The 17,915-nt window shown below is 41.1% G+C and overlaps 2 protein-coding genes and 1 long non-coding RNA gene across 4 annotated transcripts in view; 2 read left to right on the forward strand and 1 right to left on the reverse strand.

Annotated features, from left to right (window-relative positions):
* The window catches only part of GNAL (G protein subunit alpha L), a 168,467-nt gene that overhangs the window by 127,117 nt on the left and 23,435 nt on the right, over positions 1-17,915 (forward strand). For both annotated transcript variants that reach the window (XM_028524747.2, XM_036009326.1), the window contains exon 6: positions 17,048-17,102. In XM_028524747.2, coding sequence (XP_028380548.1) covers positions 17,048-17,102 — 55 coding nt within the window. The remainder of the gene's footprint in view (positions 1-17,047; positions 17,103-17,915) is intronic.
* Positions 6,270-9,143, forward strand: CHMP1B (charged multivesicular body protein 1B). Its single transcript, XM_036009336.1, has 2 exons — positions 6,270-7,161; positions 7,198-9,143. The coding sequence occupies exon 1, from the start codon at positions 6,397-6,399 to the stop codon at positions 6,994-6,996; it is 600 nt and encodes a 199-aa protein (XP_035865229.1). The 5' UTR covers positions 6,270-6,396; the 3' UTR covers positions 6,997-7,161; positions 7,198-9,143.
* LOC118496735 lies at positions 8,278-17,522 on the reverse strand. Its single transcript, XR_004899291.1, has 3 exons — positions 17,512-17,522; positions 15,957-15,964; positions 8,278-8,337 (listed from the first exon to the last, which is right to left on the reverse strand). It is a non-coding gene; the product is annotated as an uncharacterized LOC118496735 (long non-coding RNA).

Consider the following 17,915-nt stretch of genomic DNA (forward strand, 5'->3'; position numbering starts at 1 on the left):
ATTAATTTTGTATCCTGCTACTTTACTGAATTCACTCATCAGTTCTAGTACTTTTTTGGTGGAATTTTTAGGGTTCTCATATATAGTATTATGTTATCTGCAAATAATGACAGTGTTGCTTCTTCCTTTCTAATTTGGATGCCTTTTATTTATTTTTTCTTGTCTGATTGCTGTGGCTAAGACTTCCAATACTGTATTGAATAAAAAGTGAAAAAGGACATCCCTGTCTTGTTCCAGATATTAAGGAAAATGCTTTTAGCTTTTCCCTGTTGAGTACCTTATGTTGTTAGCTATAGGTTTGTCATATATGGCTTGGATTATGTTGAGGTATGTTTTTTATTTGTTTCCACTTTGCTGAGAGTTTTTGCCCTTTGATAACATTATATCAAAATCATTCATAAAAGAAAGCAAAACCTTAAGATAATGTGTGTGTCAGTGATTAGAATTAAATGTTTTTGTTAACACCTGTGAAACAAAAATTTTAACTTCCATGGCTGAAAGTCTTTTTCTTGATGTATTTTTTTATTATTTTTATTGATTGATTTGAGAGAGAAAAAAAGATAGAGGGGAAGAAAAAAAGGAAAAATACCAGGTCCTGGAGCATGAAGCCTAAACCACTCGCAGCATGGCCAGGCAGAAAAGGCAAGCATGTCCACTGTCCTGGAATTGTTGAGTTTTTTTATATACCAAGTAGGGGGAAGAAAGATACAACACATTCTGAAAGAATTTTCATTGGCTGTGGACAAAGGATGTGAGAGAAGCTGATGCAGGAATAGTTCTGGAATAGGCACAGGGTAGACAAGGAAGAAGTGTTTGCTCATGTGGATAAACTGTGGGCAGCAAATTGGAAAGTTCATGTGTAAACAAGAAGTGGAGGCTCCTGGGATTCCATGGAACCTGGCTATTCTTTTAGCCACCTGGAAGTTAATCAGAAATTCCAACATATACTCTGGAATATGAATGGTGTTATTAGCTGGCCTACAGTTTTTAACTGATTAACCCCTTTTCGTCCCTTCCTTCCATCTTCTGGCCTACTCTAATTTAACTTAGGACATCTATTAATTTTCTTCTTGTCACACCAAACTTCATTGATCACATAATAATTAGAATCCATGATATCAAAGCAACCTCTGAAATACAAGCTTTATTCTATTGTATTAACATAGGGAAATCTAAACACAAATAGAACTAGCAGTTTTGTTAACATGAAACCACTTAAGTGCATGGTTTGCCATTGCTTCTTATTCTACTTGATATTAATGTGAATCTATATGTGTGATTTCTGTGAAGAGGGAATGAAAGTTTCCTCATACCAGTTACCTGAGTCAGGCAGTAACTGATACAAAAGAAATCACTTTGCTGTTGTTGCCAGTTAAACGGGGTTCTTCTACAGAGTCATGAGAAAAGCATTTCAGTGACCACCACATGGCAGAATAAGGTGTAGTGGTGAGATTTATTGGAGCAATATCTAAGGACTTCCTCCAAATGCTCAGTGTCTCATTCACAACCAAACAGATGGCTCAGCTTCATTCTGCTATGGAAGAAGTCCAGCATTCTCTTCCCCAAGCCCAGAGAAAGTACCAGTATTCAGAGATTCTGTGCCTTTGGCCCAGCATCAGCAATTCAGTCCAGTCAATGCCAAAGTTTAATCCAGCTCAGTCTCTGTCCCCATACAGCTAGCTTAGTCTCTGTTCTTGGACTCGCCTCCAGCTGGTGCTTAGAGCTGTGCTTGGAGCCTGACCATAGGCCTGTATGGCTGCAAGAAGAGACAATATGTAAACAAATGGGGAAATGCACAAACGAACAGGTGCTACTGAGATGGGCTTTTGTTAAGCTTTGATTATATTACCTAGGGCTTGGGGGTGGTTGGGCTTTTTTTTTTTCAAACAAACCAATCTTTTTCCTGGCTCTTTGCGGGCTTGTGTTGTATCCTCCCTATATCCAATTTGATCTTTTTCCCAGGCTAGAGACCTCCTCTTCATGGCCACCATCTTACATCATGGTAAGGTATCTGAAGCTGTAAGTTCCAGACCTAAGCCTGATTAAATATAACTTCCACTGAGTCAGGCTCAAACAGCCTAGCTCCCTTCTCTTTTGTTAACTCCTAGCTGGTTACATTAACACTGTGACTCTCTGCTAAGATATATGTAGTGACTAAATATATCTTCTAAAATCCACAAGACTTAATAGATTATTTTTCCAAAGGAGGAATAATTTTATCCACAATTGAACATGTTTAATGACATCTCAGATTTCTTCAAGTAAGAAACTCATGCAAAGTGAATGTTGATCTGAGGGCTCATTTCTCATTCTAATTCTGTCTCTGACAAGTGGTATCTGAACAAGTCAGTATACGTGGTCTCTGAAAATAGAGCGGCTCTCATGACCCCCTTCTCAGAGGCTTTATCCTGAAGTCCTAAGACTTCCATTCTTTCCTCTTGGTCAACCACGTGCTTCCTCATGAGGCTGAGAGATGGATGCCTGCTGGGAAATGATGCTGTGACAGACACACAATGGTGGGCCTCTGCAGAGGAAATACCGGAGTGCTTCCAATGACCAGGAGCCATGTTAAATGCAATTTGTGCTTGTTTCCTTATTTTATTTCATGTAAATAATGGAAGAATTTGCAGAGTTTTGCACATTAGTGTAAGTTGAAATTAAATGAACTTTGAACTCTTTTAACTCCTAAACTAAAAATTACATTTTGTTTTTCCTGCAGTATACCAAGATTCATTATTAAATATTATTTTCCAGATGTTAATCTTGGCTACAATTAATTGTATTTAGGACATGGTTAATCATGTCCCAAGGCAGCTTAATGGTTCCTGGAAAAGAAATATCTGCTAGAACGCCTCACTTGTCAAATTTATCAGGAAAGCACAGCCAGCACAAACCTCTATGCACCAATTGTTAAGAAGAAACACTGAAGGAAATAAATATTTCTGCTTTATGGCACATTACAAATGCATCACATCTGCAGTGATTTACCTATCCCCTATATTGTTCATCCCCCAAGCCATGAATTCAGTAAATATTTGTGGAATACAGGCATGAGCTGGACAATTGTAGCCCAATTCCATCAAATATAATAGAAGAAGAGTGGGCATTCATTATATTTTAGTTCAGATATCTCATATCTGATCACTTAATTCAAAACCACTTTAAAGTTAACACTTCTTTTTTGGCTTCCTTTAGACCTCAAGTGATCACTGTCTCAGAGAGAAAACTGAATGAGATAATAGCACACTATAGAAGTACAGAAGTGATAGGGACTCTTCCGCTTTGTTATAGGATTTTGTTACCAAGCAGAAAGGGTTTGTCCCAGAACCAAACACTGAACACTGGGAAATGCAGTGAAGAAAGACTATTTTATTAGGAATGGTGCCACCCAGGAGAATGCAAAGCTAATGCTCAAAAGCCCAATCTCCTTGATGTAGTGCAGGTTACAGATTATACAGGGCAAGTCACAAGACACTGCAGAGGGGTTGGGAGCTGAGTGGTTGAAGGTGAGGTAAGCGTAATAAATCATTGTTTCATGTCTTGAGGACAGTTCTAAGGTCTGTTCCAGCTTCCCTCTGTCTGGTTTCATTGGGAAGTAACCAGCTGTAGGAGCTGAAACAATTACTTAGGTCAAGATGCTGTCTTTAGCCTGCCAAAATTCCAGACCTTGTGATCATTAGTCAGGTCCAGGTTACTGACTTCTGCTACTTCAGGCATTGCTGATTATCCTGGAGAAAGACTAGGTCTCTGAGTGGTGTGTGTGTGTATATATATATATATATATATATATATATAGAGAGAGAGAGAGAGAGAGAGAGAGAGAGAGAGAGAGAAGGGTGATTTCTAGAGCTAGGATTTAAAGCTAAACTGAATCAAAGTCACGAGGAATATCCCCAGCTCAGGGAGAGGAGGGGCAGCTGCCAAACATGAGGTCAGCCTTCTCTTCTGTGTTTCAGTCTGCCCTGGTCTCTGAAAATATGGCTCCTGGAACTCCACCCCATTCTCTAGACTCTCTGATCAGCCTGGAGAGGGGACTTGCCATTATTCAGTGAATGTAGCTTCAGGGGATGGTAACTTATTTTAGCAACCTTACTTAGTGATATTAACCTTGCAGTCAATGCAGCTTCCCAATTTTCTCAGAAGAAACCTGGTAAATCAACTTCTTTTAATCCAAAAATGATGTCTTTTATTTTTGTTAACTTATTGGACTCCCCAGTGTTTTGTTACTGGTCCCTGTTACACTTATGGAGCCCTATTTCTAACACTCAACAGATGGGTGGTCATAGACCAGCTACTTATCTCTCTGTGCTTCAGATTCCTTACTTGTAAATTGGAAGTGTTAATTAGTGTCTATCTCATAAGGTTTATGAGGATAAGATGAGTTAAGTGGCCAGAACAATGGCTGGCACATCAGTACTTAATAAATGTTAGTTGTCATTATCCTCACAATCTATCAAAGTTTCTCATGATTATATCACAAACACCCCCACCTAGTGAGAATTTGTCATTAAGCAAACTAGAACACAGAATAGGATTAGGGAAGTGGTTTGCCAAATGCAAGGAAAGGCAGGGACTCAAAAGAAAGGGAAGGTAGGATGGCGTTGAGCAAAGAAGGGGCGTAGGCCCTGTAGCCCCACTTAAAATAGATTCTTCTTTTTGTTCTTTATATTCTATTTCTGGAAATGTCTCATGTGAAGAAACAGTTCTACTTTAGGGAAAAGTAATCTTGGCCAAGCTGCTAATGAAGGTAATGTCCTATGCCCTGCAAACCACATTCAGTTCAGCAAAGCCTCACTGGAGGTAATGCCTACTGTGTCCAGAGCTCTTGCTGTCCACTGGGGGAAAGGAATAAGACTTGTTCTCTGCTTCCACACCATTCATGATATAATAGGTGGTCTGTCCCCTCAGATAGTCTACCGTGTATGCTGTGGCAGAGGAAGTGGGCCTTGAAGGCTTCTTGGAGGAGGAGGTTTGTGAGGAGGGTGACAGGCAGAGAGATGAACAGAAGGGGAGCCCAGGGTGTGAGGGAGGAGCATCCATTCTCAAGCTCCACCCTGATCAGATAACACTGATGACACTCAAATTCCAGGCTTCACTCTGGTTTAACTACTTCACAGGGGACGGAAAGGGAAGAGAGAGTGGAGACCAACTATGCCACATAGAGGAGTTTCACCTTTTTGCCCAGGTTTTGGAGCACAAGAATGATATAATCATAGCTGTGTTTTAGGGGCATACAAGTGATACCAGCACACCTTTAATTAGTGGTGCAAGACACTTGGAGGCACGAAGGGATAGTGAGACTCTGAATTAAAATAATCTCTAAACAGAATTAGTTCTTAGTAATCATTTTCAACCTTATTACGGCAGGTTGGGCCTTCTTATATTTTGTTATTGCTGTACTGAGGAATCTTTCTAAGAAGAAAAAGGCTATGGCACACTGCTGCCATTTGGAAGCCTGCATTTTTAAAGGGTATAATACACAGTGACAGTTTTGATGTATGCCAGTGGGTGTGGGTCCCAATCACTGTTCTCTGCCTGCATAATTTAAAATGACAATTTAACCTGTCAAACTTAAATGTGAGTGAAGTTCCTTGGATATTTATAAAACATAGAATCATGTCTGTAAATGATGGGTTGTTTGTTTTTTTAAACTAAATTACAGAAAGATATTTGGATAATAGTTGCTGGCAACTCACCTGTAAGCCGTACTTCCAGCCACGTAAAAATGTGGTAGTCCATAGTTTTTAATGTATTTTCTTGCCCATTACTGAATAAATAAAGGGATACCACAGGACGCTAGCTCAAATTGTAGTCAAAAATTGAGAGGCAAGACAATAACACAGTTTTTGTTTTGTTTTATAATGTATTAACAAACCAATGGTTTCAGGTTCCCTTGAGAAAATGGAAGTTACCCATACAAATAAAGTGTTAGTCGGGAGACTTTATTCACTATTGGCTGTTAGCCCTCTGCCCAGACACGTTCAGGCCAGCCAACTTTAGAGTTTGGGTATTTTTTACATGTAACTTTAGACGCTTTCTGCCCGTTTCAGTAGATATATGCCTAAGAAACTGGGTGTGTACACGAGTTTTTGTGACTCTGCTAAAGCTTAAATACTTTAAAACTGGGCAAAACTCAATGCAGAGGGAGCATTCTAATCAGCACAGCAACGTAGGCGGAGTCAGGTCTGAGCTCAGCTCTGGAGGCGTCCCTCGAGTGGGTCTGTCCCGTAGGCCCCACCTCCCGGCGCTGAGCTCTGACGTCACCGCCTGCGCCGCCCAGCAAAAACAGGAAGTAGGACCAAAACAAAGGAGCGGCAACCCCGGGCAGACCTCCTTTCTTCCTTCCTTCAACGTTCGTCTCCGCCCTAACCGCCCACCCCGAGGAGCCATTTAACTATGTCTAATATGGAGAAACACCTGTTCAACTTAAAGTTTGCAGCCAAAGAACTGAGCAGAAGTGCCAAAAAATGCGACAAGGAGGAAAAGGCCGAAAAGGCCAAAATTAAAAAGGCCATTCAGAAGGGCAACATGGAAGTTGCAAGGATACATGCTGAAAACGCCATTCGCCAGAAGAACCAAGCGGTGAATTTCTTGAGAATGAGTGCGCGGGTCGACGCGGTGGCTGCCAGAGTCCAAACGGCGGTGACGATGGGCAAGGTGACCAAGTCAATGGCTGGAGTGGTTAAGTCGATGGATGCGACGTTGAAAACCATGAATCTGGAGAAGATCTCTGCCTTGATGGACAAATTCGAGCACCAGTTTGAGACGCTGGACGTCCAGACGCAGCAAATGGAAGACACGATGAGCAGCACCACGACGCTAACCACTCCCCAAAACCAAGTGGATATGCTGCTCCAGGAAATGGCAGACGAAGCCGGCCTGGACCTCAACATGGAGCTGCCGCAGGGGCAGACCGGTTCCGTGGGCACAAGTGTGGCCTCCGCGGAACAGGATGAACTATCCCAGAGACTGGCCCGCCTGCGAGACCAAGTGTGACAACAGAACTCACTCTGAGGTTTCCTGCCTGTAGCTACTTTTTGAAATGTTCTGTGTACATTAGAGAGATATTATACACTAAAAACTTTGAATATGCCAGAATGCTAAAATGCTCTTAAGATGCTTCTACCTTTGGGTTACAGTGTTCTTAGATACGTTAAGGAATTCTAAGCTTTCCCCACCCTTAACTGGATTTTAAAGTTCTGTATAGCCTGTGATGTGTATTTTTATAGCTACATTTTAACAAGATTAGTTCATCTGGTGTATATGATTCTCAAAAATTTGATCACATCTCTGGTTCCCGTGTATACAGTTTTCTGCCTGAATTGTCAAAATTGAAGGGTGTTTTTAATTTAGTGAAATTGAAAATATACAAAATTGGCATATGGTGCATAAAAATTAAAGAGGAGAATGATTGCTTTGATTACAGAGCTATCAATACCTCATTCAACTTACGGACTGTGCTATTTCTGTGTATCATTTGTTTTTTGCCATCAAAACGGGACTACAGTTGACTATTAATCTGTTTTCATAACATTAAAATTACTTTAGGACAGTCTTGTGTAATACCCTCTTATTGTTTACATTGGGTAAATTTTTTGTATGGTAGTTGTATTTTATAACAAAAAAAATATGCCATGTAACTTCCATTATAAGGAAAAAGTGTTTGATTGCTTTTTTATTTGTTAAAGAGTTTTTTAAAAGATTTACAGGGTTTAACATATGGCATTTCTTTCAAATGAACTTCTCTAACATTTCTAGCTATTTTCCTATTTCAGCACTTTAATTAGACTTCTTACAAAAATACGTTGATTACCATGTCAGTCACATTACTCACACTAACATTGCCAAAGAACTGTTGGTTGGTTTGAGAAAATCCTGGGACTGTGTGTTTGTAGGTTTTCTTTTGATTTTAACAACCAAAAATAGAAATAAAATTAGAACAGCATTTAACATTCTAGTTAATCTGCATTTATTATGTTCTAAAACAACTCATTTAAAAATTCTTGGCAGTATAAGTTGGAATGTTTTACTTGCCATGCAGGCAGCTGAAAGTCAGGGAAGAAGGAAAGACTCAGGATTGAACAGCGTGCTTGACCCTCTAAGGCTAGATAGAGCCTAGCTGTGCTGCCTTCCACCTTTCTGGAATGGCAGTGTGTATTTCTGGCTGAAAAGGAAAACCTGTAGCCTCAAAACATGAAGAACATCAGTTTGCTTTTGTGTTGGCAGGTATGTTAATCTAAGTTAAGTACTTGTGGATATTTAAAATTCCTCTTTTCCTTCACTGGAAGATTTCTCTGTAAGAGAATTCCAGTGTTCCAGAAAATAATAATAGGGACTCTCCCAAGACCATTTTAACATGTTTTCCAGGGCAAACAAGTGTGTTTAAGGGGGAAAAACATGTGCAGATGAGAACTGATCTTCATATTTAAGTATCTTTATATCTGACTGGTTGTTGTTCTGAAGTCTTCTGTAAGGGACACCTATCCATTGTCTGCCCCACATCTTTCTAGAATTCCTCCCCTTTTTGTGTCCTATCCATGTGATTGCACAAAGGCAGCTGTGTGAGAACAGCAAGAGTAACCCCTCTTTAGACTGGAAAAAAATAATTAAAACTTGGAAAATAGCTTAGTGTTGAACCCTTTTGTAAATTGAAGACCCTTTTATAATATAAATATTCCCAACAATATTAATATATTTTGTGAGATTAAATAATGCTTGAATAAGCTTGGGCATTCTTAAAATATGTTCATTTCAAACTATATAAATGTATATTTTCAGGAACCATAAATATTACTTCAAAAACATTAGACCTATGAATTATTTTCTCATTTTTGCAGTTGATGAAATGCTGAAATGCAAACCACAGAAGTTTGTCAAATAAATTATTTTAAATTGTAGGTTACTGCATATGTTTGTGCATCCTGTTTTAAAAACTTTTAAAAACTTAATTCAGAGGTAGGTTTGGTTCAAAAAGCATGGTGATTTTCCCAAGCTCACCCTTACCACCTGAATTTCTGTTCAGTTAGCATAGAATTTTCATGCACAGTTCTAGAAGCCCTATTACTAGTTCTTTACTATAATAGTTTCTTCAAGTCAACAAGATACTTCCTCATACTGAAACTTCCCCAGGCTACAAATAGATATAATTTTCAAAAAGATCCAACTCAAACATACCAAGGAAATATTAAGTAATCTTCCATGTAACTACTAGTACAGTTTTTGTTTCTTTTTATTTTCCTGCCTACAAATGTACAGTTCCCAACATGATCCTAGGATAAATTTTTAGTTATTTATGAACTGTTTATTTCAGTTCAGATGATATGAACTTTACTGGAGAACTTTCTTACTGAAGCTATTTCTTCTTGATGGAATGTTAATGCATGTATGTGCCTTTTAAATAGAGATGTACAATGAGCCTTGGTTGCTGTGTGCCTACCCAGCTGTCCTTGATTTGGAAAAGAGCCACCTAAAATAAGCACCACTGTGATAACCTTACTAATTAAATATAGTCTCAGAGTCAGCCAGACATTCTCACATTGTGAAACAGAAGTGAGGGACCTTCTGTTTTAGATTCTTTCTTTGCAATATGCACAACACCCTCTTGGAAGTGTTTCTGTAGCCAAAATCCAAAGCTCAAGACTTTCAGTACTATTGACAAAAAGCCACAAGCCAGTGGACATTGAACAAACTGATGAGCAGGGCCCTGTCTTTTTTTTTTTTTTTTTTTTTTTTTCCTTACAATCACTGGGCATTAGAAAAATTCCTGCCTGGTTTATCTAGGTTGGATTTTCTATAACTAGATGCTAAGTTCCATAAGGAGAAGGACTGACAGTGTCTTTCTTAATGACAATTTCTGGGCCTAGTGTGGTTGGTCCCCAGCTCAGTGTGCTCCTGCTAGTGTCTTCATGTGAATGCATACCTCCCTCGTAATCATGCCTAAGGCTCTCTGATGACTATGTACACAGTGGGTAAGGTAGGTGCAGTGGGAACATGGCCAGAGCCCCATTATATTCCCTCAGAACACTTGTGTCCTTTTCCTTCATAGCATTCTTCCAACTTGAAATATTTGCTCCTGCTCTTGAGGATTTATACATCCTCCCTCCTAAATAGTGTCAGGACAAACCAGCAGTGTTTATTCAGGATGATTGATTACAGTAAAAGATTTAGGCTAAAATATATCAGGTGCTGGTTATCTTAGGTGTCTTTCTAGAAATCAAAGACATGCTTCTGCCTTAAGTGGCACTCAATGCAGTTATGTAGATAAGGCATACATATTAAAAGAAAAATGGACATGCGTGTATACAGATGTAAAAAATTCATCCAGATGAACACAAGAGTAGTGCATTTTACACTTAGTGTGTTTTATACCTCAACTTTTAAAAACGTTAAATCACAGTATAAGGCAGTATATCATGCTAATTAAGTCATGAAACAGTAAGTACATGAATAGAAATACAGTATCTGTGGTTGTTAGAATTGAATTTAATCTGGGGCTTCAAAGAAAAACAAGTGGGAATTACACAAAGGTCAGAGACCAAAAACTACATGGGATTTGACTGGAGTGGAGGGTTTAGCAGCAAACAGAGTGAAGAAGAAAGAGATCAGGCACATTGTGAATGGCTTGGAGGCCATATTAAAAGTGTGGACTTTACCCTAAGGAAAGGAGCAGGAGCATGAATCACAGAAACTATATTGTCCAGATGAAAAGAAATTAGAGCCTAGAGTTGGATGGCAGTAAAAGTGGAGAAGAAAAGATACAGTGCTTCTCACACTGATACGTGCATGAACTACTGCTTCACCTGGAGATATGGTTCAGCTGCAAATTCTGCAGATGCTGCTACAGAATCTTTTAAGTGTTACCAGATTAAATGGGTCTATTTGCCTGCCTGCATGCTTCAGAGCCAAAACAAAACTTGAACAGCAGCTTGAAACAAAGAAAGTGAAGGTTTGTTATTTATGGTGCTATGCCCAAAGTAACAGGTGAGCTAATGCTCAAGACCTGGCTTCCCAATGGCTTCTAGGGGATGGATTTATATATGGCAGGGATCATTAATCATGGTGACTATGGGAGTTAGGGTTGTGATCTCTCTTGATTGGTCAGTGCTAAGATGGAAGGTAGTTGATCATTGCATCCCATCCTGATGTCAGCCATGTTCTCATTCTGTCTGGTTTCACAAAGATTTGGTCAGTGGGATACTGCATTTTTCTGATCCTGGAGCTGAAACAACAGATTTAGATATTTTCCTCTGTGGTAATAGACCCCACCCAGGCTTTATTCTTAAGATTATTTGATGCCAACCAGAACCTCCTTGTTCTGAGGGCTTAATGATTAAGGGAATGGTTGTGTAAGGGAGAGGAAGGTGGGTGAGTCAGGGTTTTGGATGAGGCCAGTCTACATCAAGAGGAGAAAATGTCAGATTAAAGAAAATGGGGTTTCTGCATGGTTACATAAGTAGCTTGGATCTTAACCTGCTGCTCATTAGAATTGCCTGGTACTTTGTCACTCCACAGTATCATGAAAATAAGGATCATGAAATCAATTGCAATAACAGAAAAGTTTTTACTTACCTTGACAGAGTTACAACTTGCTAAATTTTCACAAAAGATATCATTTAAAATATTTAAGCCAATATATACATTTTAAAAAATTATTCTTAAGTCATCTAAGACTTACAGCCAAGACAGAGGTGTGGGTAGATATACTCTGCCTCCTCGCATAACCAAAAGAAGGCAATAAAACGTTTAAAAACCAAAAATAACCAGAACTGCCAGAAAATCAAACTGTATGGAAATCTGACAACCAAGGAGTTAAAGAAGAAACATTCATCCAGACTGGTAGGAGGGACAGAAATGGGCAGCCAGGGTGGAGAGGACATACAGAAAGGCGGTATCTGGAGGATGGAATGGGCAAGGTGGTAGCTGGCAGACCAGGTGGTCCCACAGTTGCAAGCAGATAAACTGGGAGTAACAACTTGGCGGGGCGGGGGGGGGGGTGCGGGTGGCAAGACAGACCACACAACCCAGAGTTCCCGCTCAGAAAAAGAAAGCCTCAAAACCTCTGGATGGAAAAACCTGTGGGAGTGTGGCAGCAGGAAAAACTCCCACCCTCACAGGAGAATTCGTTCAAGAGGCCCACAGGGTCCTAGATCATCACAAACCCACCCACCCAGGAATCAGCAACAGAAGGGCCCAATTTCCTTGTGTGTAGTAGGGGAAATGACTGAAAGCCAGCCAAGACCCGAGCAAGTGTCACTGTTCCCTCTTGACCCTTCCCCCGCTATATGAGCCACAGTGCAGTGGGTTGCCCTGCCCTGACAAATATCTAAGATGTTCCACCACTTACAATGTAACACATGTGCTAAGATGAAGAAATATGGCCCAAATGAAAAAAAAAAGAACAAAACTCAAAAAATAGATCTAAGCAATGAAGAGATAGCCAACCTATCTGATGCAGATTTCAAAACACTGGTAATCAGGATGCCCACAGAAATGGTTGAATATGGTTGCAAAATAGAGGAAAAAGTAAAGACTATGAAAAATGAAATAAAGAAATATCTACAGGGATCCAACAGTGAAGGGAAGGAAAGCAGGACTCAAATCAACTGTTTGGAGCAGAAGGAAGAAAGAAACATTCAACCAGAACAAAATGAAGAAACAAGAATTCAAAAAACGAGGAGAGGCTTAGGAACCTCCAGGACATCTTTAAATGTTCCAAGATCCGTATCATAGGCATGCCAGAAGGAGAAGAGAAAGAGCAAGAAACTGAAAACTTAATTGAACAAATAATGAAGGAGAACTTGCCCAATCTGATAAAGGAAATAGATTTCCAGGAAGTTCAGAGAGTCCCAAAGAAGCTGGATCCAAGAAAGCACACACCAAGGCACATCATCATTACATTACCCAAGATTAAAGATAAGGAAAGAATCTTAAAAGCAGCAGGAGAAATGGAGAGAGTTACCTACAAAGGTGTTCTTGTAAGACTATCAGCTGATTTCTTAAAAGAAATCTTGCAGACAAGAAGGGGCTGGAAAGGAGTATTCAAAGTCATGAAAGGCAAGGATCTACATCCAAGATTACTCTATCCAGCAGAGCTATCATTTAGAATGGAAGGGCAGATCAAGTGCTTCCCAGATAAGGTCAAGTTCAAGGAGTTCATCATCACCAAGCCTTTATTATATGAAATATTAAAGGGATTTATCTAAGAAAAAGATGATCAAAACTATGAACAGTAAAATGACAACAACAAACTCACAACTACCAACAACTGAACCTAAAAAAAAAGAAAAAGGAAAACAAACCAAACAACTAGAACAGGAACAGAATCACAGAAAGGGAGATCACATGGAGGGTTATCAGCAGGGCAGGAGAGGAGGGAGAACGGAGGAAAAGGTACAGGGAATAAGAAGCATAAATGGTAGGTAGAAAACAGACAGGGGAAGGTTAAGAATAGCATAGGAAATGGAGAAGGCAATGAACTTATAGGTACAACCCATGGACATGAACTAAGGGGAAGGGGGAATGCTGGTGGGAGGTGGGATGCAGAGCAGAGGGGAATGAAGGGGAGAAAAAATGGGACAACTGTAATAGTGTAATCAATAAAGTATACTTGAAAAAATAAAATAAAAATAAATTAAGAATAAGTCATCTTTTCATGATCCCTTCCTGTCCCCTCTCATGATTGACTCCATGGCTGTAAGAACTCTGAATTTTAAGTTATTTTTGAGGAGGGGCAGACAGTAGATGAGAAATAAACAATGGATTGCTATTTTCACTAGTATGAAACAAAAGGAAGATCCAGATGATGGGATTAAAAATGCTTCTGCAAACATAAATATCCTCAGGTAGCAGAAAATGAAAAAATGAAGTAAATTGCTTTTTTGCCTTTCTCTAAAATTAGTAGGCATGTCCTCAAGTGAGGATTTAAAAAAAATTCATCCCTGTATATATTACCATTTTAGGACCCCTGATTTGAAGTCCCTCTATAACATGCTGGGAAGTAGATGCATTGAACCAAAGATCTAGTCAAAAAGTTGGCATAAATCTACTATTATAGATTTTTATTTTATTCCTTTATCCCTTAGAGCAGGGGTGTCAAACTCATTTTCACCGAGGTCTACATCATCCTCGGTGACATCCATGGTTGTCTTCGAAGGACCGAATGTAATTTCAATTCCTTAACAGTAAAGGAGTAGTTACATTTATACAGTCCTAAAATCATTTTGGCCCTTTGAAGGCAACTGAGAGGCTGATGTGGCCCCTGGAGATAATGAGTTTGACACCCCTGCCTTAGAGAGTGTTTCAAAGAACTGGGAAATGCATTCACATTCAAAGGGAGTTTTCACTTTTTATTTTCATTTCACAAACATGAAACTCATGAATGCAGAATACCATTCAGCATCACTAACAACTCAGAAGATACACTTGGAAATGTTCATTGATGCTTCTCAGGTCTCGCTTAGATGGTTAAGCATCAGAGTCAAAAGGATCTTTGGTATCCATCCTGGACACTGGGGATGGGAAAAGAACTTGACATCTTTGCCTTTGTCATCAACATCTCAGAAGCACTTATTTTTAGCAGCATTCAGGAAGGTACTATGCTTCCTTTGGAAGGCAGTCTTTAATCTCATCTATCAGAAACTTTTGATGTATTTTTAAACCATATTCCATTGTTTCTACTTATACTAGTTATTACCATCTTAATCAAGTCACCCACCTCCCTCCACCCTAACTGCATCCTGATAGAAATTGGTTGCTTCCTAAACTCTAATTATAGCCAAAGGCTTTATATTTAGTTTAATTTTTAGTTACTTAGTAACTTCCATCCCTTTTAATCAGAGACAATGGGTTTCTGCATCATATGTCAGTATTATATGTCCCCAGCCAAGAAAACAGAACATATCATTTCTAAATCAAATTATTGTAGCCCACAGGTTGGGGATGGGAGCAAGGAACAGCTCATCTTCCCATCCAAGACCCTCCTGGTTGTCTGGGTTACAGTCCAGAGCTCTCTTTCCAGGAGCAGACACCTCTCTCACTTCATCACTAATCTTTTGGCTCCTTTCCTACTAGATGGTCAGGAACTCAGTGTGTACTCCAAGGCACTCTTCACTCCACCAAATTCAAGAGCACCAAGTACTTAGCCAAACTGCTTTGTGGTTTTCAAACCAGGTCTCCAGCAAGGGCAGGGCTCCCTGCTCCCAGGGGCCTTCATGTTCCTCCAGTTCCCATAATTTTCCCTCCTGTGGCATTTCCAGGGTTGTTTGTATTCTGTCCAGACTGTTCCATCTTATGCACCAGCTCCGCACCCCAGAACACTTCACCTACCTCTGTACACAGGCAGTAGCACCTACCAGAAAGGCCACAGGCAGATCAGGGTCCCTCTGGCTTCTCAGGGGCCCTGCCACCTGGCCATAGCTCTGTAGTCCACCAGGAACAGTTGACTTTCTTTGACCTCTCCTACAGCAGGCAGCGTAGTGACAGAGACCAGTCTCCACAGGTTCTTACCTTTGGGTGGGACTGGCCCTGGCTTCCAGGTGAAATGTCCTCATTTCTGACACTGCCCCCACCACTTCATGTCTCTGAAAGGGCATCCATAACATCAGCCTGGTGGCCTACTTGCCACAGGGTTGCCTCTTGGTCCTGCAGCAGCCAGATTTTGTGCCAAATCAATGGTGCGTGGACAGGGGGCCGCCAGAATGTCACCCCAGCACCAGGATACTGGGACTATCTTTAGCTAGGAGTGAAGATGGCCAAAAGAATTAAGTGGCTTTACTGCGTCTCTGGCCTCCATCTTGCCCATTCTGAAAGCATCTCAAAACCTACAAGGCAGTCTGGTCAGAGAGCGTGTGGAGATGGTAGGTAACACCCTGTGCTATGCAATATGACCCCAAGCACAAGGGCTTAGAGAAAGACCCGCTCATTGCTTTATTTCATATACCCAGTGATGAAACCCAAACCTTCCAGGCTTGGCCAGGCAGGGAAGCAAGACCCTGTCCCTAAGACACATTCACTCTCCCCACTGTAGAAGCCTCCCCTGGCCATGGAAAGCATAGGCCACTGAGATGCCCTTCCTGTCCTCACATGCTTTCCTGAAGCCCCACTGCCCCTGTCTGTCTAGAAATGGTCTTCAAACTGCCAGCTAACCAGTCCCCATCTCTTCCTGTGTCTTGAACATGACAGTGTCCTTTGGGGGCTGAGCACCTACCTCTGCCAGTTCCAAGAGGAGGAGGCGAGCAAACGTCCATTCATCAGACAAATATTTAGGGGGCAGGTCTATATGAAGTGCTGGGGACCCCTGGGCCAACCAAAGACCTGTCCTGGGGGGCTAAAATTTTGAGACAGAGACAGATAAGAAACAGATAAAAAACAAATGTAAAACATGTCAGTCCATGGCAAGTGCTTTGTAGAGAAAAAGCAAGGTTGGCGTGGAGATGGACAAGGTGGCTATTTTAGACAAGGTGGAGGGGGTGGCCTCTCTATCAGGGGAGAGGGGTGGGTCAGTGGAGGAAGAGTATCTGTGTCTGTCTTCTTCCACATGCAGATGTAATGTGATCTCCTTTCCTTCCACCTACTTCTCCATGCCTCCATTTGTGTAACATACCAGACTTCTGGGACCAGTCTTATAGCTTCCACCAGGTGCGCACATCCGCTCACTTTTGGATCTTATCAGGACTTATTATGCTAAAGGAACATCTCCCAATTCCTGTTTTGTGTTTACGTGGCAGCATGGCCTTCCTCTAGCTTAGCCTTGGAAGGAGGCCTGTGCCCCCTCCCACTTTCTGAGTGGTCCCTCACTCCCAACCCTACAGTAGTGGGCAAGACAGAAGAGGGAAGGCAGATGTAAAAAGAAAAAAGGAGGTGACAGTAACCCCTCAGTCAGGAATGTTGTGCTACCTGGGCAGACACGTGTACAGGAAAGAAAATGGGAACACCCCCCAGGTTCTCTGCTGCCCTATCTTCCTGTGCTTGTGTGACGATCCCATATGTCACCCACTACCAGGAGAAAGTCATCAGAGCACATTCTGAGCACTGCTGGCTTGCTTTTCAGCTTCCTGGAAAGAATCGACAGTGTCAGCTTGGTGGACTACACCCCCACAGACCAGGTACGTGAAGTTAGAGCTGCAGCTACCCATTGGAACCTTGTGAGATTAAAGAAATTGCCATTATTCAAGGATTATTTTTAATGGATTAAGGAAAATTTTCTTTAAATAACTACTTCTTGCAAATTGTGTGAACCCTGTATGTACACACGGTATGTTTACCATGCCCTGTTAATTGGCTCATTGACCTAGCTCACTGAGACGTACTAAATTCCCAATATCAAAATAATTTTATTTGTGCAATAGAACTAAGCAATTCCCATTCCTCTTGGGAGGTCTCAACAGAAAACTAATCCTTTACTTCCCCAGCTTCATAAACTCTGTCCATTCTGCTTTTGGCCCTTGTCTGAGTCGCAAACACTCTCCAGGCTCACTCTCCAGGCTGTCCAGTGCTTAAGCCTGAGAAAAGTACCCCTTTGTAAGTAGCAGAGAGAGACCTTCTGTGCCCCACAAAACCTTTGACCCTCAGGCATCTGTAGAAACTTGGAGAACCCTGAATTGTTCAGCTTGAGAGTCCTCTAGACACCTCCAGAGCTACTGAATTCCAAAGAAAATATAGGGTCTCCATTCATACTGCCTCCATCCAACACTCCCCAGTGTCTGTGTCCTGGGAGGGCCTTGGTCGTGGGACCCTCTTGAAGGTCCTCTCTTCTCTGCCCTTCCTGGAGGTCTGCACTCTTCTCCATCCCTTGAATTCCACCTGTCTCTGAGGTTGACTCTAAGAGTTCAGAATTACCTGGCAGAGCAATGGAGCCTTCCTGGTCCTGAGTCAATTCCATAGGCTGTCCTAAGCACTCTCTCATCAAGCTAGCAGGG

Source organism: Phyllostomus discolor, chromosome 9 (assembly GCF_004126475.2).
Source record: "Phyllostomus discolor isolate MPI-MPIP mPhyDis1 chromosome 9, mPhyDis1.pri.v3, whole genome shotgun sequence".
NCBI lineage: Eukaryota > Metazoa > Chordata > Mammalia > Chiroptera > Phyllostomidae > Phyllostomus > Phyllostomus discolor.